The following is a 26675-nucleotide window of genomic DNA, read 5'->3' as shown; positions in this document are numbered from 1 at the left end:
AATTAGTTATTAGCTAACTAATTAATTATTTTATTGTTTTCTTGTGTTTGTTTTTATTTATATCTTATGTAATTTTATTATTTAGTTCCAATGTCCAGCACTTCGCTTCAGATGTGGTTGTTTTAAAGTGCTTTATAAATAAAGATGATGATGATGTTAGCAGTAAAGGTCAAACCATTGTTGGACTTTTATTGTGAAATCGGGGACAGGAAGTTCTGGTGTACGTTCAGGTAGGTTTGACGCAGTCGCAGAGCTCATTTCAACCTGCAGCACCGCAGCGGCAGCGTCTGATCACACCGAAACCCGCAGAACAAAAGAGGAGAAAGCGGAGCGGAGCGGCCGTCCTCACACCGGAAACACGCGCAGCTAAATACACGCAGGTAAACACGCGCAGGTGAGCTTAGTTTAAATCTGTGTCTCTTCTCAGAATTGCATCTCTTCGTCGGAAAGATGGAGCTGATGGTAAAATGACGTCAGCTAGTGTAAAAACAGCAGCGTGAAGATTACACGTGTTTAAATATTCGATTATTAAATTAAATCAGTGTTTTATTTTAGTTTTTATTCTTAGTCTTTAGATTTAAGGGGCATCTGTCGGTCTGTTCTGCGCCTGCGCACCGGCCAACGCCTCAAACAGCGGCCGCTCCAATAATCAATAAGTTATTACGTTATTGGTGATTCATCTCATCGCTGGCTATGGGTTACCCGGTTATCGGGTCCAGGACCAGGACCAAGTCCATTACAAGGACCAGGACCAGGTCTATGATTAAGGCCCAGGAATAAAAAGAGCAGGAATAACATGGAGGATTATTTTGGGTTGCTTAGATCAGATGATCCACTTCCTGTTTTAGAACCTCAGCTGACCACATAAATATCCTCCCCCACTCGTGGGGTGGAAGGGGGGGCTTACTGGATGCACCATCTGTGGGGGCTGGACTCTGTAGGGTCCGGGTTTGAGCTGCTGGTTTAATCGATGTTTAAATGATATCGAGGGTGAAAATCTGCTCTGAGATCAGTGATTTTGTGTGTTTTGTCTCAGACGTAATGGAGAAATCAAGCAGCCAGTATGACTCCTTCCTGTTCTGGAGGCAGCCAATCCCGGCCCTCGACCTATCTGAGCTGGAGGACCTGGGTTTGATAGACCGCGGGGCAGCCAACAGCGGCAAAGGAAGGGAGAAGAAGACGCTGGAGGTGTGGAGCTGTGATGAAGAGGTGAGGCTAAAACAGGTGACACGTGAAAATGTCCCACTGAGCAGCGTCCGACGAGCTGATGAAGGCTCACTGATTTTTCCTTTTTTTAATCATTATTTGGGAAAAATCTGTGATAAAACACCCGAATCCCTGACAGCAGTTTTCAAAGTGCTGCAGGCCTGATGATCTGATCATGTGATCAGTTCCAGGTGTATTTGCCTCACAGCAGGTGAACACGCTCCTGCTGAGAAAGCCGGAACACAAGCAAAGGAAATATTGCTCCTTATGAAGACGCGTCACTGCCGACCAGCTCCAGCTTCAGCTGCTTTATCTGCACCTGCACGTAGGTTTAGTCTACAGTTCCTGTGGGTGGCTCTGTGAGTTCTTCCATTGGCTGTTTCAGAGGACATGAGACACTACACATATAAAGGCTAATGTACATCATGGAGCCCTGCTCTCAGACACTGACATAGATGTAACTCTTTCTGTGAAGCTGGATTTAAGAAATAAGAGTCTTACAAACGTGTGGAGCAGAGTCTGAGTCAGGTGACTCGGGGTTCACCAGACCGACAAGCTCGAGTCCACGCTCCAGATTCTCCTCTCCAGGCCGGGTGAACCGAGCCGTGCAATCAGCTGGCAAAGCAGATGTTCGCCAAATACAATCGGTGTTATTTTAAACAATAAATTGTTCTCTCTTTTCCCCACACAGCCACAGTTTCCAACATCACAGGTTACTGCACGCGTGTCACACCACAGACACAAGCAGAGTGGAAACCTGACATCATGTCCACAGGAAACAAATCTCCACGTTACAGTGTCCTTCACTTACACGGGGGCTTCACTGCTAATATGAAGTAATGCAGTCAGTCAGATGATGTGAGGAAGCTGTTTTCCCTGCAGACGTGCTGATGGTAAAAGTGGTGTGATGTAGTTATGTATGTAGTAAACTCTTTGAATAAAGAGTGTTTGGGTAAAAACAGATTATTTTATTGCATAAAATAGCTCTGATTGCAGAGTTTCTGACTCTGTGTGACTCAGGCTCTCCTCCACAAACCCTAACATCACAGCTAACAGCTGGATTTTAGCCAAACAGCCACTTCCTGCTGCAGACACAGACAGTAAAGTGGACACTAGATCCTGGTTTAACATGAACTGACTGCTGCAGCGCTACAGTGATCCCCTCACACTGAGGTTTAGCTTCACTGTCCTTATTTTCCTCTGAGGTATCGATCCTGTCACTAGTTAGCTCTGTCTGTTAGCCAACCACATGATGTCACGCTCTGTACTGACAGGAGAGGGCGCCGTTTTTAAAACTTCAGACACGGAGTTACACCATTGAGCCCTGCTCTCAGGATCTGACATAGATGTAAGTTAGCCTTTCTGCATGTAGAGTTTACTCCCCTCTTGGATGTTGCCCTTGGGCTGTGCTGTACAGAGACCTGTTGTTAACTGAAATGTGTCATTCCATGTGTCTCCTGCAGGGGGAGCTGTCAGAGTTCTCCTCCTTTAATTACTGGAGAGCTCCGATTGCCGCTGTGGATGCCCTGCTTGCTGACCTGCTGCTGTGAAGCCAGCTAACGTCTGACCTCGGATCACACTGAAGCAAAGATGGAGGGTCTGCAGGACGGCACGTTAGATGCACCACACTTCCTGTTTTCTTCCTCGGTGGAAACGGGAAGTGTGGTGCACTGAGAACCCTTTGATTATCGATTGGTAAAATAAATTTGACTTGTGATGGAGCAGCTGATGTTTGAAGAACTGCGTCACCCTCACAGGTGAGGTTCACCTGCAGAACTGAAGGAGATGATGTGATCAGTGTGACGAGGCCTTTAATTTTCCGGTTTTTAAACAGACGTCTGTGAAGATCACTTTGTTCATTTTCATCTGTGCCTTTTTTTTCTTTTGTTACAGTTGTTCAGGTTAACCTCACAGTCTGCCCTGTTTATTATTTATTTATTTATTTGTGTAGCTGTAATCAAACCTTGCACTCCTGCACATCTGCCAACAACAATAAAAAAAGTCCACAGTTACTTGTAAGTTTGGCTTTTATTGCAGTAAAAGTACAAACTAATAAAGTCACACGTCATTAACCGGCCATGTCCGTGAGTTACAGGGAATATGGAGTAAACCTCATCATACACGACGAATAAATTTGTGTTCAGCTTCAGGGTCAGAAACACCTCTGTGAGATCACTGAGTAACGTTCACAGCACAAACCCGAGTGATTACCTGATCACCTGCTGATGATTACAAAATGACACGGATAATCAATGCATTTGATCAGCAGCTCCTGAAAAATGATCCTCTGAACAGAACCTTTCTTCTTGTGCCTGGCACCTGGTGGTGGATTATGGGTAACGGAGTCGAATATCACAGAAGAAGAAACTCTGGCCGTTTATCAATGCCCAAGTACGCGAGTACGTACTCGCCGAGAACGCACGGGAGTACGTACCCGCCGAGAACGCGAGCACGGACTCGCGATATGTACAATTGGAACACCTGCGTACGTGATGATGTCACAGGTCCGGAGTTTTTACTGCCGTCTCCTCCTAATTTAACTGTGAGTAACATGTTATGAAGCTTAACTGTAATCACAGCCAAACCGGTTTACTCAGGAACAAATAAAACACTGAAATAAACCAAACATTAACATTTAGAAGTGATCTAAGTGACTTATATATCATTTTTAACCTCAGTAGTGAAACCTCTATTAATAAAAATAGTGTACATGTACATACGTGTACATACCTTAATAAAAACAAGCAAGTGAGATGTTAGAACGCTTTTATTTCTATTCTAGTGGACACTCAATACTATAGACAGCTGCTGGGGGTTCTTTAACCTGAGTAGTGAGAAGTCCGCGAGCGGGGGGGGGTGGTGAAAACGATGTGCCGGGAGTCCGCTGTTGAGTTTTGGACGAAATGCATTCTGGGATATATAGCTGTCCCAAGTCCACACCGATGCATGCTCGATAAAACGGGCGGATCGAGAACACATCCGGGACTTTTTCGCGTTCTCGGCTTGATGCGTACTTCGAATTGGAACAGTACTTGGTCTCCGACTGATGACGTATCACGAGTACACGAGAACGCAAGTACGCACAAGTACGCATATTGATAAACGCCCTCTATTTCTATCATGTACCTCAGAGCTTCAAACCTCCCTGCACCTGTTAAACAGCGTTTGATTGTTCCAGGAGGCGCTACAGGTGCAATTGACATAAACCCAGGGGCCCGTTCTTCGTACCTCGCTAAGTAAGTTAGCCGGATTTGAATGTTGACGATTTCGCGTGATCTTGGATCGTTCGGTTCTCCGAAGCTCATCTGGGACTTGCTGTCATAGCAACAGATCCGTAAGCGTAAACCTGCTCGGGAGCAGGTTTACTTTATGTAAACAGGATTAGATCGCGGCCACTCAGGTATGTCCGCTGCAGTTACATGAAAGCAAGAGCGATATTTCGCCACTGTTTTACCATAAATAAATATTATCAATGTAACTAAAGATAATGCAGCATTTGATTCTTTTATTGATTTCATACAGATACATACAGGTCATTTCCGAAAAAAAGGGAAATGTACTATTAATCATTCTATTACATGTAGTAGATCATGTCAGATGTAATTCATATTTTAGAGTAGTAATAGTAAATTACTACGTGCAATCAAGATGAGAGACCACGACTATAAAAGCGAAGGTGGATTTGGGAAGTCTGTCGCAGCCATGTCCTGTCCGTTTGTACGCGAGCAAGGAAGGTGCAAGATTGATAAGGAGAGTTTACAGAATTTAGCGTATATTGCGGGATAGACAGGATCCTTTAGCTCAGCGCGACGGTGTGCTCATAGAGAGATATCGATTCTCCCGTGAGGGTATTATTTACTTTCTTCCTCTCTCTCTCTCTCTCTCTCTCTCTCTCTCCCTCCCTCCCTATATATATATATATATATATATATATATATATACTTACTGTACTGTATATACTTACTCCCGACTTACTGTGCATGCTTCAGTCACCCCTTGCACGGGAACAGGTAAAAGTGATGGAGTGTTATGTCAAACTACACACAAAAAACCCACGATGTCAATAAATGTCACAGTACAAAAAGGGGTGTGACGAGGGGGTGCAGGACCACCACCTGTCTTTATTTGCTCTGCCCTTTTCTTGGTTGCTGTTGTAACAGGGTCATAAATCACATTGTTATAATTACACAAAATGTGTTCTAAACCCCCAAACTCTTCCCTTTATACCTGACTTTTAGGACCTCCAAGCCTGTAGTTATGTTCATTATCAGTTAGAGCCCCTCCTCATTCTTTTCTTCTTCTTCTTTGGTGCAACCATATAAATACAGTGTACCCCTTTTGCCTCTCCCCTTTTCTACAATTCCCCTGTGGGAGAGGTTGGTGTAATTTCTTTCCCAACACTGTAAAACACTCATATAATGCATATTTAGCCACCTGGATGTTTCTGATTGTGATTTTAGTTCAATTATTGTCATTATTAAGCCTGTTTTTTGTTAGATGTTACAAATGTGTAGTATGTGTGTGCCATATGTGTGTTCTAGGGAACGTGAACACTAGCATGAATAGATAATTCTTGCTAGCTTGGAAGTTGTGGTGGGTTAAGCTAACCCTCTTCCCCACTGTTTGTGTTTGGTCATAGGAGCTGGAGTGGGCAAGCTATTTATTTGGAGGTCTTTCTTTCTTTCTTTCTTTTACCGTTTTTATCAGGTATGTCGGATTTCATGTTGTTGTTTTTGTTTTATCAAATATGTTACGTGTAAATGCACATTTTATGTTTAATGTAATAATAAATGCCAGCCCCTTTTCTACAATTCCCCTGTGGGAGAGGAGCTGGAGTGGGCAAGCTATTTATTTGGAGGTCTTTCTTTCTTTCTTTCTTTTACCGTTTTTATCAGACACAACGCAGAAACACACCGGTTACACTGTTATAAACAAACAGATTATTTCAGGGTCTCTTGTCATAGACTAAAAGCAATATAAGTGATAAATATTACCATTCTGTAGAATATTCTTATATTTCACTTTTACTTTTTCCCATGTTCTAGTGGGTCCTGTTGTGGCTCTAATGTGAAAGAGGATATAATGTAATATAATATAATATGGTATGATATAATATCACATGATATAATGTAATATAATATAATAAATTACTTACGAGTTTAATTTGTCAGCAACTTTCTGCCAGCCCTCTCTCCTTGCTTTTGCAGCCTTTGCAGTGTTCCCCTGCGTTTTAATTAGACTCTGAAACTCCTGATATCCCTCAATCAAGAGTTCTTGGTCTGCTGCCGTGAAATACTGAGCGCGCTCCTTCGACATCTTCGCCGACCAATCAAAGGGTTGCCGATCAATGTTTCTACTATCGATGCGTAGCCCCTTTTAAGCCACCCAGTGATCTCAGATTACTTCATCCAGCTATACTAATCGTCAACAACAGGTGTGTTCGGAGAACCGGATTAGCGAGCTCAAAGTTAGCGCGATGATTTGATCTTGGATGTGTCATTTGATCTTGGATGTAGTAAGCGAGGTACGAAGAACGGGCCCCAGGTGTGCTTCTCTGTGATCTCTGCTGCAGGATTTAGCAGAGCTGCCCACGCACCTGAGCCATCAGCAGGTCTGTGCTGTTACCTGATTAGAAGTACTTCTTTATGTTTCACACCTGAACATCCAAAGTGGAGGTTTAAGCTCTTTCAAATCAAAACCCTGCTGACACGCATTTAATTGACCAATCACGTCTCCAAACATCAGTCTCTTATTGGTCTGATTCATCTCAGGTTAATAATACATCAAGATAATTTTCTTCTTCTATGATCACCTGGGGTCATAGATCATCTCAGACAAAACGCACACATCTGTCCTTTGTCCAACGTGACAGCTCACAAAAACCCATTATCCCTTTAAATAATCGAAACACGTCAAACAGACTGTCAGTTTTCTTTGTTTATTGGAGATTTATGAATAAATATTTTAATTTATACATATTTAAATGTGAAATTCCAGAAAACAAAACGCTGGACTCTTCTACTACTCCCAACATGTCGTGCTCTTCTTTGCTGCACAGGCGGGAATCAGCCTCTCCTGTTGGCTGATCTGCGGTCAGCCTCGGTCACTGCCTCACAGCCCTCTGACGCACACTCTTCTCTTCGAACTGACCTCAGATCTCTTCGCCTCCGCCGGCATAGAGCCCGCCCCCTGGCAGGTTAACACTCTCCGGCTTCCACCTCCGGTGTCGCGGGGCCGCCATCTTTGTAGCACATTAAACATTAAAAAAAAATACCTGTTTGTAAAGGTTTTCTGAGCAGGCAAGCGCACCTTTCCGGGTCCCATCCACGCCAGGAGGCGTACGATCTCGAGAACCTTGAGATAAGAAGGTAAAGCAGCTTTATTTTAACTTGTTCCAGCTTACATGCGCACAGGCTAACGGCTAACAGAGCTATAAGCTTTACAGAAGACCACACTTCCTTTCAAGACTTTCAACATAAAATAGTGTACGGTCCAACTGTGGATTTCAGGTACACTTTCACCGTTAATCAGTAGTTAATTGATTTATTTGCTATTAATTAGCCGAGGGGAAATACTCTAAATTTACATTAGTTGTAATATGAATTTTGCTGCATTTTCGACAAAAACTGAGTTTTGACAGATGTCTTCATGACAATGTCTGGTTTTCTTCACTTCCAAAGCCAGTTGGCTGAATGTTGTCATTGAGGGCTATCAAATGATTGAAATGCACTTTAAGATCTTTACTCAGAATTTTCAGGAAACATTTTAATTCTCAAATACTAAATAACATTAATGTGAACAATCCCTGGAAATACTCCTAACGCTGACAGAGAAGTGCGGTGATGACGGTTCAGTTAAAAAAAAACAAAAAAAACATTTAAATCACTGGACCGCTGTAAAGGCTCTTATTTTGAAGGTTACACCCGTACCATCCGGCCGCGTCTCGCTAACTTTTCTCCGTAAACAGACTCGCTGGAGCCGGACGGGCCAAGCTCTCCTGGTGTTCGGCATTCATGTTCTGGTGCGGTTCTAGTCCTTAAATGTACGCCTGACTGCACCCATTCTTCCGTAGCACGGATCGCAAAACGAGCACAAAGCTCCCGCAGACGCCCACGGTGGGGCGGCTAGCATCGAGCCGCTAACGTTAGCAGCGAGGAGTAGCGCGGCCCCACAAACCTGGAGCCGGTAAGTACTCGCTTCGTCGGCCGCCGCGGGACCACAGCCGCCCGTGTGCTCCGGCTCGCGTCCTCCGCACGAAAGTGGAATTGTGCGCGCCGGAGTCAATCTCTCCGCACGAGGCTCTGGTGAGCGGTATGACTGCGCGCGCTCCGACGACACCAACTAACCGGATGTGGAAGTAGTTTTTTCTCCGCGTGTAAAATAGGAAATTTCTGTGTGACTTCCCCCGGAAAACCAACAACTTAATATCAAACGGTTTCCTGTCGGTGTTGTTGTGACCGTGGCGGCAGTGTGGGTGGCGAAGAAGAGCACGGACAGGCTGTGCGGGGCGACGCAGCTCATGGCGGACTTTTTCTGCCCGTCAAGGCGCCTAAAATGGCTCCTCGGCCGCGGAGAGAAACCTCGTCCTTCTCCGCTGTTTCGCAATCACGAGAGCGGTGTGACTACCCGATTTCCATTATCGGACACGGCCTGGGGCACGTTCTCGTTAAATTAAAGCATTCGGTCAGGTGTGAGCCTCCACAACACGCTCACAGCGGCCCTGGGGGGTTCAGTCAGCGCTCTGGTGCACTTTAGCAGGTTTCTGTAGCCCTGCCGTGTGAAACCCTCAGCTACGGACCCGTTGTCGGACACAAACAGGTTTTTGTTCTTTGTGTCTTTTAAAGAGGAGCTAACCCACTGCATATGAGCAGATGTTAGCAAAAACACTTTTTACATTTCTGCTCTTAAAACATTACAAGCGGGCAACTTCAACTTGAGCCTTACCGACGGAGCAGGCGCAGATGAACCGTGTGTGTCCGATAATAGACACCTAGCTGTTAGCTTCAGATAAGCGAGCTGGTATGTTTGAAGGAGCTGTTTAATCAGACAGGCTGAGAGAAGTTAAACAGTGTTTTTAAGAAATGTTGAAATAAAGGTTTTTGTTGGTCATAAATAACAGCCTGCAAATAAAGGATGGACACTGCAGCTTTCATTGGCTGTTTGAGGATGCCTGAAGTTACTGATTGGGAGAACTGATCAGCTATATTGATCCCTTTCTGTAGATGTCGCTGGTCGATTTGGGGAAGCGGCTGCTGGAGGCAGCCCGGAAAGGTCAGGATGACGAGGTTCGAAATTTGATGGCCAACGGGGCGCCGTTCACCACTGACTGGGTGAGACTCTGCATGCTTTTTTTGAAAAAATAGCACTAATAATGGGATGGGAACGTCAACAGGCGGCGCAGTGGTTAGCACTGTTGCCTCACAGCAAGAGTTCAGTTCCACCATCAGGCTGGGGTCTTTCTGTGTGGAGTTTGCATGTTCTCCCCGTGTCTGCGTGGGTTCTCTCCGGGTACTCTGGCGTCCTCCCACAGTCCAAAGACATGTTAGTGGGGTTAGGTTAAAGTTAGGTGTGAATGTGAGTGCGAATGGTTGCCTGTGTCTATGTGTTAGCCCTGCAACAGACTGGCGACCTGTCCAGGGTGTACCCCGCCTCTTGGCCTAAGACAGCTGGGATAGGCTCCAGCGCCCCTGAAAATATACACAGAATACACGGAAGTGAATGGATGGAACTTAAACCTTGAAAAAGAGTTGTTTCTGAGGCTCTGAGATATAAAGCTGCACCTGAGCTCACCTGTTCTGGCTCCTTCTCACTCACCTTCAGCTTGGGACGTCCCCGCTCCACCTGGCCGCTCAGCACGGCCATTACTCCACTGCCGACGTCCTGCTGAGGGCCGGTGTCAGCAGAGACGCCCGCACCAAAGTCGACCGCACCCCGCTGCATATGGCTGCCGCCGAGGGACACACGGTCATCGTGGAGCTGCTGGTCCGGGTAAGACGGCTCGTCTTCTTTGGAAGGCTCTGTGTGCTATAAGCGCTGTGATGACATATGTGGACCTCCCTTTTAGAACGGCGCTGACATCAACGCCAAAGACATGCTGAAGATGACGGCGCTGCACTGGGCAGCACAGCATGGGCACCACAGCGTGGCTGAAACGCTCATCAAGCACGGCGCCGACGTACACGCGCTCAGCAAATTCGACAAGACGCCATTCGACATCGCCATGGACATCCAGAACACGGAGCTGATGCTGCTGCTGCAGGTGAGTCGACGCCTTGGCAAGGAGAAGCAGAACATTGAGGTTTCAGTGTGACAGAACGGTCACAGGTGTGCTCGCGCTCTGCAGCGAGGTCAATAACTGAAGATCACAGAGACTTTCAGGCTGCCCGGAGATCAGGTGAGGCAGACATTTTGCGTGAGTTGTTTTGTTTAGGAATGTTTGTTGCCGGGAAGCCATAATCAGAGCTGTGAGGAAAGGAGCTTTAACGCTTCCTTTATTGCCTCCTTTAGTAGAGGAGACACTGGAGTGTTCTTTATGAAAGGGGAGCAGAAAACACTATCCCATAATTCATAGCATCAGACTGGAACAATGGATAAATGTTCATTATAACAACAATTTCCATCTGGTGCAGTGAGCTGCTGAGAGTTCATCGTGTGCTGCAGTCTCTGATATAATTTATTTACAGCCGTTTCACGTCAGTGACATCGGCAGTCAGCTGAGAGCAGCTCAAGTGATGACAGCATTTCTGTTACTGTACGTCAGTAGCAGAAACACTTAGTGAATAATCCGACAGACTAACACACTTATCTTTGTTTCACTTGTTGTTTACAGCAGAGAGTTGCTCTGTGTGCACACTGCTGAGAAAAAGAAGCTGAGTTCAGTTCGTTGCTGCTGTAAAATCCTGCTTTAATGACGAGCTTTGCTGTAAACACACAGGTCTGAGCCAATTGTACTGTAACAGACGCATGGCAGAGCCGACCACATTTTCATACTTTTCAGCACTTTTATCTGGTTGTCGTACCTCACACACGGCTGCAGCTTTTCAGTTGCCGTCGAACACACATCAACGACAACAACAGGACCCAGTGCACTCTGCTTTGAAGCTGGTGAGGCGCGGTTGCTGCTCAGGTGTGTCCGCCTCCCCCACAGCCGCACCACACATACACTTCTCAAAAGGTTGATTCTGTTCATCTGGACGCTTCGTTGTCATCCAGGTGACTTCTTCAGTCTCAGCTGACTGCAGGTTTCCAACCTTATAAACAGGACATTTGCACAATGACTAAAACTAGCACCACTGAAGGAACAATGGGCTATCAGATGCTTGGGGTGGACCAATTTTCGGGGTTTAAAAGCCAGAGACGCGGTGTTTAGAAAAAATGTGTCTCAGCTGTTCCGATATTCCTGACACGTACAGGATCACTACAGGTTTTCTCTTAGGCAGCGGTTGTCCTTCTCTCCTGGATCGACTGGAGCTTTCTTTAGGAGCCTTTCCAGCTTTGACAAAAGTCCAGCTGGGATAATCACATTTACTCAGGGCCTTCTTGATGTGATGTTCTTCTGCTTCCCTGGCCGCTGTGTCAGTGGGGATGGTGTTCGCTCTGTGTTGTAGCATCCTGATGACACCCAGTTTATGCTCCAGTGGATGATGAGTCAAACCTTAAACACTGATCCGTATGCGTAAGTTTACGGTACACATCAGCTTTTAGATGTCCCCCATTACTGATGGAAATCTCACAGTCTAAGAAGGCTAACCTGCCACTTTTCATATCCTCCCTGGTGAATTTGATGTGTCGGTCCACCGAGTTAATGTAATCCATGAAATGTGGTCCTGAGATTTGATTTTCACCCAGGTGTCATCCACATACCTGAACCAATGACTTGGTGGTGTTCCAGGGTAGGATAGCGAAGCCCTGTTTTCCACTTCTTCCATGTACAAATTGGCCACAATGGGTGAAACTGGGGAACCCATGGCGCACCCATGGTTCTGCCTGTAGAACTGACCCTTGTATGTGAAGCAGGTGAAATGAAGACACAGTTCAAACACACTTGGTCGATGCTGAGAGTGGTCCTGTTGCTGAGGTTGGGCTCATCCTGTAATCTCTTGCGAACTAGGGTTGGGCCATATTATACCATTCACGGTAATACCGGTACAATGTTAGGCAACGATAAGAAAATAAAATATCGCGATAGAATATGGGTAAACCGCGCATGCCAGTGCCTTTGTTTTCATACACACATGGCCAAAAAAGCATGGCAGCAACGGAGAATGAGAAGGGGGAAAGCGGGCTGTTGAATGAAACGGATGAACCAGAATTAGTTTGTCAAAATGGCGCAACTTCAGTGATGTGGAACTGGTTTGGTGTTTGTCCGTCAGATACCCCAAAGCACTCTTTTTTTTTTTTTTTTTCTTTTTTTTGGTAGAACATGCAAGCGAGCCATCGTTATTGCTGTATTTGTCGGACTAAGGTGCTTGTAAATGTGGGCGTAATCTGGGTCCTAAACTCCATCTGCTTCAGGTCCCAAAGTCAAACGAACACTGCGGCACACTGAGAGTTAAAAGCTGTCTAAATTCTTTCACCTTTAATAAAATGATCAGCGTTGCTGCTTTACCAGGTGTAACAATTAAGTTTAACATCCAGGCATCCATGAAAACAGAATTTATTAAATTTAACGGAGTTAGAAGTTAGCAGGAAGTTAGCTCGCTAGTTTCCACCTAAACATGATATAGCATGTTCTGACTGAGAGATTTCTGAAACAATTCAAACGTACAGCTCTGCTATCACTTCCAACATAAATGAAGACTGAAAACTAAACAGCAGTGACGTTTGTAGAGTTACTGAAATGGACCAAACTTCAGTCAGGAGAACAAACGAGATAATCCATCCACAATACGAGGTTAGTCATTAATATACTGCAACAACATGGGAACAGAGCATCTGTGATAGAATACAGCATTAATGAATCAATGGTACAGAAGTGGAGGAAGCAAGAAGAATGAGTTGAATAAAGTTTGATTTATCTGACTGCTTTGTTTCGCTTAATGTGTTTTATAATCCCGTGCACCTTATGGTCCGAAAAATACGTATTTGGCACACTTCAGTTTGTTGCAAAGCATCTCTTTTTAACTTCAGTGGATATTATACATGGTTATGCTCAGGATATGTCAGCCCATTTCTACTGGAAATGCCCTTTGGTTAAAATCTCAGCAAGGAATTTGCATTTGCACTGTTAGATTTTTATATAGCTTTAATGCACATAAAAAAAACAGCTGCTTGTTTAAGTGAAAATAAATGGATGGGTTTTTTGTGCTAGTAAAGTTGTGGAGTTGTATTTTGTCTCTCATCAATTATATCGTCAGTTATATCGTTATCACAAATTTTCAAATATATATCGCGGTAAATATTTTTGGCCATATCGCCCTGCTCTATTACTAAGTACCTCCAACGCTTCAGTGACTGGGATGCAAGTAAAGAGAGATGTAACATGGTATGAGACCATGGTTTCATCTGCCTCCATAATGACATCTCTCAACAATGTCCAAGGTGTCCTGTGTTCAGGTGTTCAGAGCTGCCGACCAACGGGCTTAGGATCGAAGCCAGAAACTCTGACATGCTATAGGTGACCAAGGTGATCATACAATCACACACGTTCTGATAACATCTCCCCTGATAACAGGAAACAGGAATCATAGCAGCCTGGATCCTAACCTGTCCCAACCCTTTACACCCACAGCCAGCAGAAGAAAAGGACATGGGGGGCATTCCAAAAGTCTCTCCTGTGTCTTTGTACCGTGTTTACAGGAAGTGGATGGGGTTATTTTGTATGATTGTAGGGTCTTTACCTTTCAGTACAAAGCACCTGCGCACACCTGATGATGCCGGAGTGAGGATAAATAAAACGCTACTAACAGAAGCCTCCTGATTGGTTGATTCTGTGGAGGTAGAAACGCAGAAAAAGCCACCTTTGAATTAATGAAGGCTTCACTCTGTGTGTGTGTGTGTGTGTGTGTGTGTGTGTGTGTGTGTGTGTGTGTGTGTGTGTGTGTGTGTGTGTGCACGCGCAGGAGGGCATGCAGAATCAGGTGAATATGAACCAGGTGAGCATGAATGTGGAGACAAGCAGCACCACCAACCAACCACAGTTCATCATCCAGGGCATACCTGCCATTCAGGGGGGCGTGGTCAACCTGGCCGAGCTGCTCAACAAGGCCAATGCAGGTGAGACAGACACACACACACACAGAGCCCTTTTCCATCAGTACCTCTTTGGTCGGCATGTCACAGCTTGACACCGTGGTAGTACCTGGTCATTTTTCAGTACCTACCTACTACACCGGGGTTTCAAGCAATCCAAAAATGCAACGTCAGCAGATTCTTTGCCACCGATTGGCTGGTCAGTGGAAATACTCGGTGGCTGTGTCCCAATTCAGGGTCTGCAGCCTTAAAGTACGCACACTACGCGTACTACGTACGGTGCGTACTACAAGTACGGGAAGTGCGGAAGTGAGAGGCTTGTGAAATGGGACGGTCTAGCCTTCGTCGCGCTGTTCAGGTTGCCTAGCAACCATGATACTAACCGAGAGAAACGTTTCATACAGCTTTGTGTGACAGAAATGAAGGAGAAAAAATGTTTTGTTGTTCATTCATTTTAGTCATGACGTCACTTTGATCAGTTGAGACCACAGGACTGTAAAACATGATAGTTGGGCTTCATTCCTGTGCTGAACAGTCATTTAAGATTAGTTAGTAAATAATAATTAGCTAATGTTGTTCATGAGACTAAAGACATCTCACTGTGGTAATGTTAATATAATATGGACAATATTATATGTATTGTCAGGTGTGTGTGTGTGTGTGTGTGTGTGTGTATATATGTATATGTATATGCGCGCATATATACACACGTGTGTGTGTGTGTGTGTGTATATATGTGTATGTATATGTATATGCGCGCATATATACACACGTGTGTGTGTGTGTGTGTGTGTGTGTATATATGTGTATGTATGTATGTATATGTATATGCGCGCATATATACACACGTGTGTGTGTGTATATATGTGTATGTATATATGAGCTTGAACTCTGGGTCAAAGATGCAAGTAGCAGTTATTTATATTTCCTATCACCTTAAATCTTCACTCAAAGACAAGTATCTCTGACAGTGTATATACAGATGTATTATATATAAGAGACAAACATTGTTCTTTTAATATGTTGGCATTACTAAATTTGGCTCAATGCTTACATATATGTGTAAAAAGAAAATGTACGAGCTGTGATAACTGTTTCTGATAGAATGAAGATCAGACTGATATATTAAATATTCCTTTATTGGGTGAGAAAATCAGACCATGTCATAACTGCTTTAAGTCACACAGAATAGATATCAGAGCCTTAAACAGGCTGACTTCTGCTAAATGGGTCAAACTGGGCAGAAAGTCTACAAACACATAACATCCTTATAGAATATGATGTAACACTATAGATCAACTTACCTCAGAATATATAAAGCATATAAACAATTACAGCAATATGATGCAACAAACACAACAGTGCTACTAATCCAAAATACTCAAAGCTTCATAGAACTGAAACAAACATTTATTTTTAGCTCCATTCTGCTGCTGATACATACTTTAGGTTTCTGAACATTAAACTTGTTGCTGCCTTTCATAGTGTGTAACTTGAAGGCCCTGAGTACTTTCTCCCACACTGAAAACACTGGGATGATAACATTATTTGAACATTATCTAATAAGACTGATTCAGGACAGACAATTAGTTATGTTAAACTTTCCTAGCAGTCCTTCACAAACAGGGAACAGTCTGTCTATTCTCTCCATCTGTCAGCTGCTGCTGGCTCTTCCTCCTCCTCCTTCCTCACACACTGCTGAGTTTGTCCTGGTGGATCATCAGGGGTGCAAAGCCTCACAGATGATGTGCAGCAGTGGGTCCCTCAGTCTGTCCTCACTCTGGACACTTGCAGTCTCAGGTGTAGACACTGCTACAAAACAGCACAAGAGAAGGAGGATTTAGTGTTTGTGTTATTACGAGTGCTAAACAAGAAGAGTTCCCAGATGGTCCAGTGGACACATGTGTGACTCCTGTGATTAAAGCATCTTTCTTTCAGCTTAACGAGTGAACCGTCAGCTCGTTCAAACACACGTTAAAGTCCGTTTGGCGACACCACCGAACAGAGGCAGCAATATAACATAGCTAACATTAACAGTGCAGTGAATCCTGCTTGTGCCGTCATATTCAGGACTGCAAACCGAGCAGCATCACTGACTTTCAGCTTGTTGTGTTTGTGGATATATGACTGACTTTAATTATCCATAAAATCATCACATTCTCTGTAAGATTAAGGTCAACTATTGTATTATTATATTTTAAAGGCTTTAAAAGCAAGTAAAAGCTGAACGTACAAACATCACTAATGTCACATAACTTTGCCGACATGTGGCCAACAGTAATGTTTTAATGTTCTTAAACATTCGCACATAAATAAGTGACATCATATTCAGTACTTACTTTTGACAGTTCACTCTTCGGCCGCTCCCTTCTGCCGTATTTTGCGGCAAAATTACCCACACCCACCGCCGCGCTATGGATTGTGGGATATATGGGACCACGAAGCGTGCACCAGACCACGCTTGATATTTGGGGAAATCGACGGCGCATTTGGAGTATGCATTTGAAATACACTTTGAATTGGGACAGCCGTCTTCGCGTGGCGGTGACGTAATCGCACTTGAAATGCGTACTTCAAGCGTGCATACCCTGAATTGGGACAGAGCCGGTGAGTCACGAGAGCGCCTCCTTCATGCCATTTTTGAAATGCTGCACAAACAGTACCGCGGTCCCCGACACTGATGAGAAGCCGCAGACCGCATCGCTGTAACGACCCCCATTTGTTTTTCAGGCGACTCTGAGGAAGCAATGGCTGCCAGCGCTCTTGACTCCAACATCCAGCACGCCACCGTCGTAAACGAAGGTGGTCAGAGGGTCATCACCATAGTAACCGACCAGCACGGAAACCTGCAGACAACAGGAGGGATGGCGCAGCCGTTCTTCGTCACCATGCAGCATGGACAGCAGAGTATGATGCTGATGCCTTTGAACAGGAAGTGCCGGGAAGTCCTGAGGCCGTTTACATCCTGATTTTTATTTTATTTTTTTTATCCAGTGCTTGCCGTGCCTGCCAACACCGTGACAGAGGAGGTGGTGACGGAGGAGCCGCAGCCCCCGCCCTCCAGGAAGAGGAAGCTGGAGGTGACCAACAACCACAACAACGCGGGAGAGACGGTGAGCGCCGCCTCCACACTGTCATCAATGACCTCTGAACGCCGCTCACAGTTTCAGTGAGCTGCATTTTAGTGTATAGAAAACAACGTTGACCCCTCACCTGATCACCTGACATGATGTCACACTGCCAATGACCCTCTGTAGTCCTGAGGGACCATAAAGAAGCTGGTGTGTGTGTGTGTGTGTGTGTGTGTGTGTCAGATTTGTATAAACCTGCAGAACTGTGTTCACCTGAATGTGTGCTAGCTCCACCCTGTGATTCTAATGTTGCTTTTATCCAATGCTTTTATTTTGAATATGGCTCTGTAGCGCCCTCTGTGTTTATGTGTGAGATTTAGAACACGTCTGTGAATGTGGCATAGACCCACTGTTGTGGGCGTGTCAGTGCAAACGGTGGAATTGGCTGTTAACGTGGCCGTGCGTCTTGGAACCATGCCACAAACACAACAGGAAGTTAGACCGTTGTCGTTGCCCCGCTGTAATTTAATTAGATTTGAATCGGGGCTCATTTGTGAGCCAGTGCTGTGGGTGGGTTCACAGTGTGGGTTAGTATGGAGAGAAATTTCCCCCAAAAGAGTTGCAAATGCGTACGGCGTGATCCTCGAGCGTGATGTCCAAACCTGAAGTCCAGTTTCATGAATCCGACCATTTCCTCCTTCGAAAACACCTCGGTGCTACAAATGTGTAAAACCACAGCAGCATTCAATACGTGTGCACACGTCACACCACAGGGGTTTCTCTCCGTGGTTTGGGTGGGGTGCGCTGGTCTGTACGGTTTTGTGCTAATCGATGAGGATTATTTGTTTTCCTGCAGGAGCTGTTGCAGAGGCAGCTGCAGGAGGCCAACAGGAAGGCGCAGGAGTACCGACAGCAGCTGCTGAGGAAGGAGCAGGAGGCAGAGGAGTACCGCATCAAGCTGGAGGCCATGGCCCAGAGTCAGGCTGGCACTGCCACCGCAAACACGGTGGCTGGCGCCACCAACTCTGCTGCCAGCCCCGAGGAGGTGGTGGGAGGAGAGGAGGATGAGGAGGAGGGAGCTGGCGGCGTGGTGGAGGAGGAGGGCGAGATGGTGGTGCTGCAGGAGGGGGGCATCATCATGGAGGGAGAGGAGGGTCAAGTGACTCTGGTGGAGGCAGGGGGAGAGGCGACGGAGGTGAGCTCCTAACCGAGCGCAGCAGGCGGGATTTGCACGCCGTACTCATGCCCACAAAAAGACCTGAACCCGGCGTGAGACATGCTTCAACAGGGGGCGGAGTTCGGCTCGGCGCCATCCAGACTCCCCGGTTTAGAAACATTTCACTTCTTTTTTTCAGCAGGGTCCAAAATGGCTGCCGCGTGGAGGACATTGACAACCTGAGGAGGAAGAAGGACCTCGTTTACCCTCAGCCATTTGTTCCCCGAATGCCGCTTTAACGTCTTTCCTCTGCCCGGCGGAGAGGAAGCTTCTTCGAATGTTCCTTCTGTGGACCGATTCCCGCCACTCACACCCGCTTTACCCCCTTCACCATACAGCGGAGGGCGCTGTGAAAGGAGCCGGTTTTCCAGGAATGCTCGGACTCTGCTGTGTTCTTCCGATGTGACCTTGTGTTCATGAGCTGCAGGAAGCGTTACTCTGTCTTCCTGCAACCTTTGACCTGAGCTGAACCAGCTCCATCATGGACTCTGTTCATTAATTATGATGTTGTTTCCAGGTGGTTTCTAAAGGGGCGGGCTAAGGTCAGGTGACTATTGGGCAAGCTGAAGTCACATGATCAGCAGTGTGACACTGCCCTGCTCCATCCTCCTCCTCTATCTCACACTCATCTACATAGACGTCCTTAAATTTGCTCTTTTAGTTCCTCCCACTTTGGTTTGTGACACTTACATGTTTTGATTTTTACACCAACATCAGACACTGGTCACATGACCTCGAGGTCACTACCGCTCAGCTGTCTCGTAAGCAAACAGCTGTTCTGTGTAAACGCTTCACAGTGAGTGTTTCCTGTTAGAATCTTTCACTTCCTGTCAGGACAGGAAGTGCTAAACGCTAATTCATTCCAGGATGCTCTAAACAGGAAATGGAAACCTTAATTGGATGTGACCAGCATCACAGGAGACAACTTATCTTTAAACTGTCAGAAACTTAACTGCCAGGTGAAAAGTGTCAAGTATAGCTGACCTTGCCTGATCCTGGACACTGTTCCTCCCTGCATTGCTCCACCGCTCACTTTTTCATTTCAGAGACGGGGATGTCACACCTGAGGCTGCAAGAATGCTCCTCTGCGAGGCTCATGTCAGCCCACTCCTGCTCCCTTATAGAAGCCCACCTGACAGCACACCTGTCCTCCATCACCTGCATAACTTCAGTCATTTTTATACACTCAGTGATGCCGACCTTTTCAGTGTACATATAAATTTGTATTTTTGTAAACTGTACCTTAATGCTTCATGATGATGATGGCGGCTGCCCGTGTACCTGTGATCTCAGGTAAACGCTTCTTCCTTTCAATAAAAGCTTGTTTCATAAGCTAACAGCGAGGTGTTTACTGACCTCAGGGAAATGTCCTGTTTTAATTAAGCTCCAGTCCGGTAGCTTACAGGAGAATGAACAACGCGTCGCTGATTCTGGATGAAGGACTGAGCCTAACACAGTGGCCATCTTGAAACGGCTCCAGGCTCTGATTTTTGCATTCAAGTGTTTTCTGCACAAACGGACTAGAGATGTTTGTGCAGAAATACTGCAAATACCGATACTGACCTAAATTACTGGATCGGATATCGGAGAGAAATAAAAAATGTAATCTGATCCATTGAATATCACGAAAGCACCTCACAAAACTTGCGACATGGTGTAACTCAGCTTATAACCATAGCACGTCGGAGCAGTATGTATCAGTGATAGAGCGGCTGTGGCGTCCAAGACCTGTCGGCGGTCTGGTTGAGCATTTGTAGCCTCGCTACCAAACCGACATTTCATCTCCGAGGAAGTTATCCCAGAGAGAAGTAAAGCAAGGGTGCAAGTTCATCTCTGAATGTTTGTAAAGCATTCCCGCGTTAAGCTTAACAACCGATATATGGAGCGACTGCCTCTACCTCTCTCTCTCTCCCTCCCTCTCCTGCTGCTACTTCAATCGTGAAACTGATCAATGATCAGCTGATCGGCTTTTCTGTGGCGACTCCTTGTTTGTTTTTGGCCCACTTTGTACCAGAAAGAGGAAACCAGCGGCTGAACAACAGCAGCACGTTTAAGCTTGATAAGCTGTTGTTAGAATGTATTTAATATTACTTTCTACACCAGGATCCTTTTCTACGTAGCTGACGGCTGGTAACTGTGCAGGGGCGGATCTAGCAAAGTGTAGCCAGGGGGGCCGATAGGGCATGAACAGGGAAAAGGGGGCACAAAGACATACTTTTCTTTCTTATTCTCATTTAAAATGTCTAGCTTTTAATAAATAATTATCTGAATCTTACACCCAAAGTTTTAATCTGATGTAAAATGTATAGAAGTCCATTACTGTATATAGTAACTAAGTCTAATATACCCTAGTAAGCTATAGTACTTTTTCCTTTGGGAAGATACCATCTGTGCAGTCTGCAATTCTGTTGAAGAAAGATGTTGAATCTATTTAATTATTGTTGAAAAATAATTGATTTCTATCCATTTTTTTTAAAAACATGCGTTAAATTAAAGTTGATTACATCGATTAAGCATCATGAGGTGGAGGGTGGGGGGTGGTTCCCTATTTTTTTTTTTTTTTGCTGGGAGTTTGCAACCCTATTAGTTAGGTTGCTTAATATTTCTGCTAAGTACTCTTTAAAATACCAGAATAGGGAGGATGGAGCAGGTTTAAGTTTATTAGATTGATCAGTGTTGCTGAACTATGAAATATTTTGGGTGCAGTGTATTTTTTACATACAGGTATAACAGAATAGCTTTAGTGTTGTTGTTTATTTAAACTTGAGTATGAACTTATACAAAATGCAGCAAGATATTAAAAAAACAGTTTTATTGATTAACAAATACACTATATCGGATTCATATCGGTATTCCCAGATATCCAAATTTATGATATCAGTATCGGACATAAAAAAAAGTGGTATCGTGCCATCTCTAAAACGGACCGCTGGGATTATTGGTAACAGGGGCGATGAATGCTGGGTGACTGACAAAGCAACAAGGGCCAGCCGCTGCTGTGATGGCAAAATAATTACAATGATGTTTAACCTTTATATCCATGATGCATTTATTGAGCCAGCTGTAAAGTCAAGTTTAATTTTATTCATACTCTTAAAACTAGTGCAGAGCTTCTGTCCTGTAAAGAATTATAGATCGGGTCATTTTTTTATTAGAACTGCTTTATTTCACTTTGATGTTTTTTTAATTCAATGAAAGAAAAAGGAAGCTTTTGTGCGATTAAACTGTCTCTCCCATGAAGCTTTGCAGTGCGGTCTGGCTTCCATGAAAAACGGCCTATCTCGTAGGACCAGAGCCGATCAAGTCTGATTGATGTGCCCCGCCGTCCAATCAGCGGTGGCTCAGGCGTGCACGTCCAACCCCGTGGGGTGGAGGGCGGGGCTCGCCGTATCATGGAGGATCAGTAGGCGAACGGTAGCCAACAGAGGAAGGCAGGCACCGCTCCGACCCCGGGACGCCGTCAGCCTTTCACCGCCACACAGCTGCCCCAGCATGGACATGAAGAAGAGGATCACCCTGGAGCTGCGGAACCGGAACCCGGCGGAGGTGAGCCGTTCGGTCTTTCATGTGGCCCGGCAGGTGCGCCCGGGGTCCGGGTGCCCGCTCTCGGGCGTCCAGCTGACGGTCACTGCGGGATGCGGAGCATCCTTCAGCTCTGGCCGCCCGACTAGCAGCGGGTTTACAGTCCTAATCCCAGCGGGTCCGGCGTGAGGAGGCAGGGTAACCCGCCGAGGGTAGACGGTGAGTCCCGGAACAGACCGGTCCTCGGAGCCTCCGGGACAGCGACACGGAGCTCGTTTCAGAGGCGGTACCGGGTCACAGAAGCGGATTAACCGCGGACATGTTCTCTCCTGGCGGACTCTGCGGGCCGTAACTGTAACGAGAGTACCGGGTAACCGGTTTTAGCCTTGCAGATTAGGGCTGGATTACTGCTCGGGACTGTCCTAATCTCCGTTACAGCGGAGTACCGGAGCCCGTGCGCCCGTCGTATAGTGCCGCGCGCGCGTATGCGTTATATAAGCTGCAGCAGTTGAATAACACGCTCCGCCATTCGGGGGGGGAGCAGATGGTGAGTTCTGCCCCCTCCCCACAGGAGCCGGGGGGTGGACGACTTACATAAACAGGAAGCCAGAAAGAGTCAACGTCACTAACACTGATCTCGGATCAGATTATTGATCCAGCTGACTGAGGCTGTGTGGACGGGCTAATTTACATATAGATAACTACCTGCTCTGTACTCACCTGTTCAGCTGCATTGTTGAGCCATCTCTACTGGATTTACCTTTATTAGCTCTGATTGGTTTTCCACACTCTCCGCCCACTCTGATTATAAGTGTGAGGACGTTTACCATCACACCTGGCTCGTTCTGGCTCATGTTACAGCAGCCTTCTTAATCAATATGAGTTGCTAGGCAACCTGTAAGTATAATTAATAATTTGTACAGGCTCAAAATGACCTTGACTGTGGTTCTTGTGTTAACTCGGACTTGACTTACAAACTGATAAATAAACAAATATCAAATTTATCACGTTCTGTCTTCCGTACAGTCAGGTATAGGGTTCATCAATACTTCATGTTCAAACTGATTAATAAATCACACACAGAGGCTTATGTCCCATCATATTCTGCTCTGTCCTCAGATTGCGGAGCTGGTGCTGGACAACAGCCGCTCGGCAGACGGCGAGGTCGATGGTCTGACCGATGAGTTCACGGAGCTCGAGTTCCTCAGCATGGTCAACGTTGGTCTGACCTCGCTCGCCAAGCTGCCCTCGCTGCCCAAACTACGCAAGGTGAGCTCACCTGTCTGACCTCATCAAAGGTGCATTCAAACATTTTCAGGGGGAAGAAGGAGAGTGGGTTTGAGGTCAGAGAGCACTCTCTGCGGGTGGGAGAGATCTAACCAGCAGGGGCACCTTTGTGCTTTGACAGGCGTAACTGGCAGTATGAAGGACCGAGGCCACCAAAATCAAAATCTGCTAAATTAATGTGTAAATGAAGGTGTAGTGGACCCAAAAAATAAAAAGGAAGAAATTTAAAGAAGAAAATCCCAATTTTTTGTTTCACACATGGACTGCGGTTCTCCTGGCTGATGGTTCTCCTAACATTCTTGTCTTTGCTCCCCCTCAGTTGGAGCTGAGCGATAACAATTTGTCGGGTTCTCTTGAGATGCTGTCGGAGAAATGTCCAAACCTGACCTACCTGAACCTGAGTGGGAACAAGATCAAAGAGCTGAGCACCGTGGAGGCCCTGGTGAGGTTCTCGCGCCGCTCCAGCCGTGCTTACAGAGGAAATGTTCTGAGGCTCTAACGTGTCGTTTCCTGCCGTAGCAACACCTGAAGAGCCTGCAGAGCCTTGACCTGTTTAACTGCGAGATTACGTCTCTGGAGGAGTACCGGGAGAGCGTGTTTGAGCTGCTGCCCCAGGTGACCTACCTGGACGGCTTCGACCAGGAGGACAACGAGGCACCCGACTCCGAGGCGGAGGACGAAGGTGAGACCCGCTCAGACGGAGCGCCGTCCTCCTCCTCATCTGTGTTTCGTCATGCCCGTGTGCGTGTTTGCAGATGAGGATGGCGAGGACGGGGCGGGGCCAACTGGCGCGTACGATGAGGAGGAAGACGAGGACGAGGACGGCTCGGAGAGTGCAGAGGCGGGGCTGGGTTTCCAGGTGAACCGCACCAACCAGGTGAGCAAATCCAGCTTCATTCTGCAGGTGGAGCCGCAGATGATCCTGAGGTCAGCAGTACAATCCCAGGTCCTCCGGTCTGCGCGACGAAGTGTCCTTGGCCAAGACCCTGAACCCCGAGTTTCCCCCCGGTGTGTGTGTGTGTGTGTGTGTTCCTGACAGCCTAAGCTCCTCCACTGTCAGCCATGCCTCCTGTCACTGACCGTTTTAAGGAGTAAAAGCACCAAAACAACAAATTGTCATTAAAATGTTTTTTCACCAAAAGCGACACTTTTGTATTTCTCCATTTTCAATGTAATCATTTCTTTGTATTTGTTTATCCTTCTTTTATGACATATTTCATTATGTTTTTATTTACTAGATTGTTATTTTTCATTGGCATTATGTTCTATTTATGTTATATCTTCTGTTGTTTAGATTTCATTCATAGTTTATTCTTTGTTGTATTTATTAAATTGTGTGTAAATTATAAAATTCAAAGCGAGCCTGTAAAAAAAGATTTTATATAAATGTAACTGTTACATCTGTTTTTGGCACTTTTGGTCCTCTGCACTCAGAACCTGATGACGAGTTAAATTTGTTTCCTCTGATAACGTGTTCGTTCACTTCCTGTCAGAGTCGTCCAGTCAGAAACGTAAATCTGCTTCTCTTCTTTCTGTGCTTCATCTCAGGATGACGATGAGGAAGACTACGCAGAGGAGGAGGATGGTGAGCATGTGTTTCAGTGTTGCAGCTGTATGTAGGCTCCAGGTGGGCGGAGCGTGCCCTGATCGGTCCGTTCTGTTTCTGCAGATGATGCGGCGGGCGCTCAGGGACAGAAGAGGAAGAGAGAGGTGGACGATGAAGGCGAGGAGGATGATGATGATGTCTAATCTTGTAGCTGACCGCCGTCTGTGTGGTGTCCTGTTCTCCGCGGCAGCGGCGTCCCCTGAGATAGTTTGCGTTTGTGAGTCAAGTGTTTAATTTTAGAGAATTTCTGAGAGATTTTATCCGAACCCCTCGCTTCCTGCTGAAGATGCCACGTTTCCCTCTTTCCCCCACCCCGAACTTTGAGCCGCGTCTGAACGCCTCGCTGGTTTGCTGAGCTTCCTGCGTCCTCAGCGGGTTTCAGCTCCTCCGGTCGCCGTTTTCTTTATTATTTCAGGGGCGGCGTTTCCTCCGCGGGGACTGAACGGCCTCCCGATGGTTTGTCCTACACTTCCCAGACAGCAGAAAGCCACTAGCTTCCAGCGTTGGCGTGTTAGATCTACAGACAGACGAAAATTAGACCAATGAGTCCGAGCCCGCTTCGTCCGATCAGCCCGGCCCCACCTCGCCGTCTGCTCTGGTTTTCGTTGGCGGTTTACTGCGAGCAGGAACTGCAGCCATCCGATAAACGCACTTTCACCTTCCCAGCAGCAGGGCGCGCTCTCCCAATGTCATGACCTTCTTTTTATGGTTTTACTGTTTGACCTTTGACTTCCTCTGCCCTGAATCTATAACTAAATGTGATCAGCTCTAGCGCCCCCCCCCCCCAGACTTTGACCTGTTGGCCAATTACAGCCAGGACCTCTGAGAAACATGACAGTGAAACAGGAAGTGATTAGTTTAATAAAGCTGAGGACGTGATGGGAGCGTTTGAGTTTTCACGATATCAGCTCCTCCATCAGAGTTAAAGCTGGAACATTCAGGAGTCAGTCAGGAAAAACGGCGCGGCGCTCCCGATTATAGAAAATATCAGCTGATGTTAAATAAACTGAAATTGTGTGATTTGGATGTTTTATGATTGTTTTTAACGCATTTCAGAGGCTAAACGGCTCGAAGAGAGTTGCACTAAACTCCTTCCTTCTAAAATGAAAAATACACATTTTATTTATTTATGTTAGTTTTTTCTCACCACGGTCGCTTTGAAATGGTCGTTATTGTTGCTGTGTTAGCGCCCCCTGCTGCCTTTGAACTGGTGTGTTGTCATTCAACAGGTCAAAGTGTGTGACCTGCTGAGGTCAGGGTGAACTCACCACTTCTAAGGCAATACTGTAAATAGACTCAGTTTGGGGTTTTTTAAGTTTTTTATTTTGATGTGTCTGCAGCGAGGTAACCCCGTCTCTGACCTTTGAACCCTCACCCTGTCTGTAGGGTCAAGATGTTTTACTCTTTGTGGTGTTTGAGTTTTAAATAAAAGATTTTAAACAAGTAAAAGCGGAGTGTGATGATGTGTTCAGGACAATGGGGAAAAAGCAGAGACGGAGCTCAGTACCCGAGTAAAAATACTTTCCAGGAGGACAGGAAGTCAGGATGAAACCCTCTGACCTGCACGCCGGCGCTC

The 26675-nt window shown here is 46.0% G+C and overlaps 3 protein-coding genes and 2 long non-coding RNA genes across 12 annotated transcripts; 4 read left to right on the top strand and 1 right to left on the bottom strand.

The window, feature by feature from the left end:
- Positions 1 to 221: 221 nt before the first annotated feature.
- On the top strand, positions 222 to 3225 carry mllt11 (MLLT11 transcription factor 7 cofactor). Of its 2 annotated transcripts, none has more exons than XM_003457231.4 (3): positions 222 to 380; positions 1037 to 1209; positions 2670 to 3225. In XM_003457231.4, exons 2-3 carry the CDS (start codon positions 1042 to 1044, stop codon positions 2754 to 2756), a joined length of 255 nt encoding a protein of 84 aa, XP_003457279.1. In that variant the 5' UTR covers positions 222 to 380; positions 1037 to 1041; the 3' UTR covers positions 2757 to 3225. The 2 variants fall into 2 exon arrangements, with proteins under 2 accessions (XP_003457279.1, XP_025758357.1); XM_025902572.1 differs by having other exon boundaries at positions 230 to 394.
- A 976-nt stretch (positions 3226 to 4201) lies between these two features.
- LOC112843435 (uncharacterized) lies at positions 4202 to 6053 on the top strand. The gene is made up of 2 exons (XR_003215763.1): positions 4202 to 4442; positions 5846 to 6053. It is a non-coding gene; the product is annotated as an uncharacterized LOC112843435 (long non-coding RNA).
- Positions 6054 to 7125: 1072 nt separating this feature from the next.
- LOC102076077 (uncharacterized) lies at positions 7126 to 8274 on the bottom strand. Its single transcript, XR_003215795.1, has 2 exons — positions 8136 to 8274; positions 7126 to 7560 (listed from the first exon to the last, which is right to left on the bottom strand). It is a non-coding gene; the product is annotated as an uncharacterized LOC102076077 (long non-coding RNA).
- On the top strand, positions 7435 to 20021 carry gabpb2a (GA binding protein transcription factor subunit beta 2a). Of its 5 annotated transcripts, none has more exons than XM_005461973.2 (8): positions 7435 to 7574; positions 9429 to 9536; positions 10027 to 10194; positions 10271 to 10465; positions 14268 to 14421; positions 17128 to 17304; positions 17392 to 17510; positions 18325 to 20021. In XM_005461973.2, exons 2-8 carry the CDS (start codon positions 9429 to 9431, stop codon positions 18673 to 18675), a joined length of 1272 nt encoding a protein of 423 aa, XP_005462030.1. In that variant the 5' UTR covers positions 7435 to 7574; the 3' UTR covers positions 18676 to 20021. The 5 variants fall into 5 exon arrangements, with proteins under 5 accessions (XP_005462030.1, XP_005462029.1, XP_005462028.1 ...); XM_005461972.4 differs by lacking the exon at positions 7435 to 7574 and adding an exon at positions 7745 to 8227; XM_005461971.4 differs by lacking the exon at positions 7435 to 7574 and adding an exon at positions 8117 to 8391.
- A 1545-nt stretch (positions 20022 to 21566) lies between these two features.
- On the top strand, positions 21567 to 26548 carry anp32e (acidic (leucine-rich) nuclear phosphoprotein 32 family, member E). 3 transcript variants are annotated; one of them, XM_005461978.3, is made up of 7 exons: positions 21567 to 22230; positions 23326 to 23475; positions 23852 to 23935; positions 24013 to 24175; positions 24249 to 24370; positions 25042 to 25078; positions 25163 to 26548. In XM_005461978.3, the coding sequence occupies exons 1-7, from the start codon at positions 21997 to 21999 to the stop codon at positions 25240 to 25242; spliced, it is 870 nt and encodes a 289-aa protein (XP_005462035.1). In that variant the 5' UTR covers positions 21567 to 21996; the 3' UTR covers positions 25243 to 26548. The 3 variants fall into 3 exon arrangements, with proteins under 3 accessions (XP_005462035.1, XP_003457287.2, XP_013120791.1); XM_003457239.5 differs by having other exon boundaries at positions 21578 to 22230; positions 23813 to 23935; XM_013265337.3 differs by lacking the exon at positions 21567 to 22230 and adding an exon at positions 22308 to 22425 and having other exon boundaries at positions 23813 to 23935.
- Positions 26549 to 26675: the final 127 nt, after the last annotated feature.

Source organism: Oreochromis niloticus, linkage group LG22 (assembly GCF_001858045.2).
Source record: "Oreochromis niloticus isolate F11D_XX linkage group LG22, O_niloticus_UMD_NMBU, whole genome shotgun sequence".
Classification (NCBI taxonomy): domain Eukaryota; kingdom Metazoa; phylum Chordata; class Actinopteri; order Cichliformes; family Cichlidae; genus Oreochromis; species Oreochromis niloticus.
Note: the sequence above shows the minus strand (reverse complement) of the source record. Positions and strands in the feature narration are given on the sequence as shown.

What these genes read in the sequence shown, in the direction of transcription:
- mllt11 (XM_003457231.4), top strand. Translation starts at nt 1,042, where the DNA reads ATGGAGAAATCAAGCAGCCAGTATGACTCCTTCCTGTTCTGGAGGCAG. An exon ending in TGTGGAGCTGTGATGAAGAG is followed by an intron (nt 1,210 to 2,669) that starts GTGAGGCTAAAA and finishes TGTCTCCTGCAG; the next exon opens with GGGGAGCTGTCAGAGTTCTC.
- gabpb2a (XM_005461973.2), top strand. Translation starts at nt 9,429, where the DNA reads ATGTCGCTGGTCGATTTGGGGAAGCGGCTGCTGGAGGCAGCCCGGAAA. An exon ending in CGCCGTTCACCACTGACTGG is followed by an intron (nt 9,537 to 10,026) that starts GTGAGACTCTGC and finishes ACTCACCTTCAG; the next exon opens with CTTGGGACGTCCCCGCTCCA. An exon ending in ACAACAACGCGGGAGAGACG is followed by an intron (nt 17,511 to 18,324) that starts GTGAGCGCCGCC and finishes GTTTTCCTGCAG; the next exon opens with GAGCTGTTGCAGAGGCAGCT.
- anp32e (XM_003457239.5), top strand. Translation starts at nt 21,997, where the DNA reads ATGTGCCCCGCCGTCCAATCAGCGGTGGCTCAGGCGTGCACGTCCAAC. An exon ending in TGAGCACCGTGGAGGCCCTG is followed by an intron (nt 23,936 to 24,012) that starts GTGAGGTTCTCG and finishes TTCCTGCCGTAG; the next exon opens with CAACACCTGAAGAGCCTGCA. An exon ending in CTACGCAGAGGAGGAGGATG is followed by an intron (nt 25,079 to 25,162) that starts GTGAGCATGTGT and finishes CTGTTTCTGCAG; the next exon opens with ATGATGCGGCGGGCGCTCAG.